Consider the following 4,599-nt stretch of genomic DNA (forward strand, 5'->3'; position numbering starts at 1 on the left):
TCCTAAGTTATAAGTGAGTCATTTCCCTAAATAATGTTTAAAAAAAAAAAATTTCCCACTTTACCTAATTTGGGAAAGAATTTCCCAGAATACCGTCCACGTGGAAAAGTCTTTTTTTTTTTTTTTTTTTCAGACCAAACTGCCACTTGAAATGGCGGTTTACATAAAGCACAAAAACGCCACATGAAGTGGCGGTTTGGTCAAGGCAAACCGCCATCTCATGTGGCGGTTTGATCCCTGGTAAACCGCCACTTCATGTCGCGGTTTGCTGGTGGCCTGCAACAATATTTTTTTTTCTTTCATTTTCCCTAAATAGTGAACGTAACCTGCATTAAACTAGTTCAATACCATCTATTCCATATTAATCAATTACGAACCAGCTTGATTTGAAAAAATTAATTATGAAAATAATGCGAAGATATATTACAATCATGAACATACAAAGTTAAAATCATACAAGAATATACAAGAAGTTAAAATAATATAAGAATATACAAAGTTTGTTAAACTACAACCCCCGGCCCCTTTTGTTTTGCGCACCGGTGGATGATGATGGTGTGAACTCGTCAACCTCCGCAATGACATTAAGAGTAGGAGCTCGTCGTTGACTAGCACGCTGATATGTGATAATCCTTTGCGAAGGCGATGGATGTGGCGGAGGAGTGTTGATGGAAGACGGGGGAACGAACGGCGACATAGTAGCGGATGTCGATGGCGATCTGGAAGACCGACCCTGAGTAGATGAACGCTGGCGGCCTCTTGTGGATCGAGAACTGGATCCTCCAGAAGAGCTACCTCGATGGGCTGAACTCCTTGGAGAAGGAGTGTGGAATGTGTCATCTACGTCGCCAATGACGGGTGGAGTCGGTATGAGGTACTCATAACCCGCTTGACTCAATGCATCGGTCAACGACGCATTAATGGAGCCTAAGGTCTGAGAACATAGCCGATAGCCCACGTCAACTGGCGATGTAGCGGCCCCTTGAATCGTGTCATTACATTGTATCAACACCGATTGGATGCGCTCAGCCTGTTTGTTATCATTATATTGTTAAAACAGTTACTTAAAACTATTACTATTTGTTATGAGTGTTGAAAGAAAACGTACCAGTAACGTAGATGTCGGATGGTAATGTGATCCTGGCTGCGCAAATGCGATGTTCGTTAGGCGTAATATGGAGATGCGCCTGTACCAACTCATGTACATAGCAGAGCTATGACCTGTGAAGTTATCTCCTCCAACCAATGTAGATGCTCGGTCGTTCCACGCATCTACATGCGATCTATGTCGTACGAGGTAGTTCTTGTCCCCAGTCCTCCGATCGATCGCATGTAGTTGACGTTGGGTGTCACAGGCTTGCGGAATTACCTGCTCCAAACCGAATTGACGCATGACACGATCCGAGAGATGTAGCTCGACGATGTTAAAGCAAATAAGAGGACAACGAGATCTCCAAATCTCGTGGCCCGATGTACATATGTGTGGTAGAGCTTCCATCTTAGCCGCTGTGTAAGGCTGCCATGTCATCTGTAATAGAAATCAATATGCTTAGTAATGTATACAATTTATTCATAACTAATACAAATAGTAAATGTTACTAACCTGCTCGTCCCGTTGTCGATCTAGTGCGTCCCTGTAGTAGACGAGAGTATGTGGGGAGTGGGATCTCGAAAGATATACGCGAAGCCAGCTGTAAACAAATAAACATTTTCATCTATCATAAAATAGTGAAATTATGAATTTGAATAGTGAATTGAGTGTTGCTACCTTACTGCCAAAGGATCCATCCCGCGCCGATGCTGTGACCCTAATATCGGTTCAAAATCATCCGCGTCATCTTCCTGATCATGTTGCCCATCCGGTCGAACCGTCCGAATAATGGGCCTCCCTATATGAATGTGCTCCCATGACCATATCTGTAACAACATCAAGCATCCACCCATGTCCTTGGCACCCTTACGAGATGCTCGACATAAGTTACGATACAGATACGCTAGGGTAGCACTTCCCCAACTGTACTCGTCTACGCGCTCCAAGTCTCCCAGTAGAGGGAGATAGATCAACTGTACCGAGTCGCCGCTCTTGTCCGGAAACAAGATGCATCCAAACAGGTACAAAATGTAAACTTGGGCATGTCTGTCAACCGTCACATCATCTGCATCATCGTCAAGCGCGCTAAAATGCTGTCGAAGCCAAGTCAGCTTCAATGACGATCCAACGATGATCTTCGGCTGTGAGGGGTCTTGAGGGTTTTCCGGCCAAACCCCTAGCAGCTCATGTACTAATGCTGGCCAATTTCCCTCCCCATGACCAATGACTGCTTGTCCTTCAACCGGCAGTCCCATGATAACTGCCACATCTTGCAACGTGATCGTTGCCTCGCCAACTGTGAGGTGGAAGGTATGTGTCTCCGGCCTCCACCTCTCCACCAATGCAGTGATAAGAGCTCGATCGAGCTCTAAGCCCCCGCCCAACAACCGGTGAATGTATCTAAAACCAGCTAGCTCGACTACGTCTAATACCCTGTCATCCACCTCCCACCGTAACGTACTCGCCTGGTAGTGCTGACGAGTAACCAATTGGGCAGTGGAGCCCTCCCACGCAGCTACGCTCCTGTGTGTCGCCTGAAGCGTAAGCACTGATGGATCAACTGGGCCCGGCATCGCCATGATCGCTGTTACGTGTTTTTCATCGCCATATCATGACTTCCCTCGCATTATCCAAATTTGCAACCAATTCAACATGTTTTTCAATGGGATAATGATCTTTCATGTGATATCTCCACCAATTTGCTACCAATTTGCAACCAATATCATGACTTCCTCACCCCAATACACTATAACGGGAAGTGTAAATTTGAATACAAGAATTTGTGATACTAAGGTATTAGAACACTTATTATAAGGTTCATTTCAAATATAAAAGCTAAAAATACCATGAATATATACAAAAACCATTAAACTAACCCTACAAAGTAATAAACTTTCATTGAAGCATTTCATCAAACACTTTATATGCATACAAAACAAATCCTAAAATTCAACTACAAATGTGTAAAACGTAAGCTTAAATCATGAAAACAATAGAATGTAACAAACAATTAACGTTTTTATAACTTCAATTCAAACAATAATGAACAAAAAAAACAATTTGCATATTGAACAAAAATTAGGGTTTTATTCATACCTTAAATGAGGATGAAAATGAACTAGTACACAAGGAGAAGATGGGAATGTAGTTGATTAGCTTAGTTGAATGAGAGGAATTGTAAATTTGAAATAAATGAGAGTGAAGAATTTTTTTTTTTTAGCAAAACCGGCAGCAAGTTTAATGAAGAGCAAAATGGAATGTAGTGAACAACATCTCACGACATTCTGGAGATTTGTACTAATACCAAACCGCCAAATCAAGTGGCGGTTTACTCCACTTTACTTTTTTTTTTTTTTAAAAAAAAAAAAATTTACCTTAACCAAACCGCCATCTGAGATGGCAGTTTACTCCAAATGCTTGAATAAAACCGCCATTTCATGTAGCGGTTTCATTAAAAAAAAAAAAAAAAAAATTTCTCAAAGCAATCCTACGTGGACGGTAAACTTGAAAATACTTTCCCATTTTAAGGAAAGTAGGAATTTTTTTTTAATTTGGCCATAGATTGGGAATAGACTCGTTATAAGTAGGTAATGAGATGGCAAATGACAAACTAGCGACTGACATTGTCAGTTCCGAATTGGTCGCCAATGGCAAGTGGGGGCGTGTTTCCTTTTGAAAAATGGGTGACCAATGTTTTTTTTGTTGTATTAGTTTATTTAATTAATTTGTGATTAGATTTTGACCATGTCTATTGTACTGTCGTCATTCTTTAGTTTTAGTTGTAGTATACCATCACAATATTAGTGCTAGTCCAAAACACAATAAATTAAATACAAATTGATATGATATTGTTAGTTTTACGACTTTTAATTCATTTTAATTGTCGAAAATATATAGATGAAGTAATAAACACATTTTTTAAAAAAGAATCTTAAAAAAACAAGTTTGTAAAGAAATTTAATTGGCCTAAGTACGTATATAACTTTTCTTTAAAATTTACTCTTAATAATAATTAATTTTAGTAGAAATTTACAATCTTAATTTATTTATACAACAAATAGTCACCGAAATATTTGAGTGGGGAGTACAAGAAAAACTCAAAGGGCCTACAAGGCTACAACAAGAAGAAGGATCCGTACTCCACGAGGACGACAGAATTTGATCCATTCATCACATTAATTATTTTACATTTTCTTTGCTTTTTTTAATAATAATAATAATAAAAATAAAAATAAAAGCTTAGTTTACTTAGCTGGAATTTGTCACAATCTCTTTTTTTGTTTCCCTAACGTGTTTTAGCAGTTTCCTTTTCTTTAATTTTTGTCAAAATGATAGGGATTGATTTATTTTTTATATAACATCAAAATAAAGACAAAATTTCAAACCAATTACATCTTTAATATGCTTTTTAGTTAATAATACCCAACCAACTTCAAGTGGAGTAATTTAATAATTAAATTGAAAGTGATTAAGAGACGTTAGTACAATTGTTCAATACTTTACCGTGC

The 4,599-nt window shown here is 38.8% G+C and overlaps 1 protein-coding gene across 1 annotated transcript; it reads right to left on the minus strand.

Annotated features, from left to right (window-relative positions):
• Window positions 1-328: 328 nt before the first annotated feature.
• Window positions 329-3,291, minus strand: LOC130824490 (serine/threonine-protein phosphatase 7 long form homolog). Its single transcript, XM_057689530.1, has 4 exons — window positions 1,769-3,291; window positions 1,604-1,691; window positions 1,109-1,528; window positions 329-1,030 (listed from the first exon to the last, which is right to left on the minus strand). Exons 1-4 carry the CDS (start codon window positions 2,668-2,670, stop codon window positions 509-511), a joined length of 1,932 nt encoding a protein of 643 aa, XP_057545513.1. The 5' UTR covers window positions 2,671-3,291; the 3' UTR covers window positions 329-508.
• Between the last annotated feature and the right edge of the window lie 1,308 nt (window positions 3,292-4,599).

This window comes from Amaranthus tricolor, chromosome 1 (genome assembly GCF_026212465.1).
Source record: "Amaranthus tricolor cultivar Red isolate AtriRed21 chromosome 1, ASM2621246v1, whole genome shotgun sequence".
NCBI lineage: Eukaryota > Viridiplantae > Streptophyta > Magnoliopsida > Caryophyllales > Amaranthaceae > Amaranthus > Amaranthus tricolor.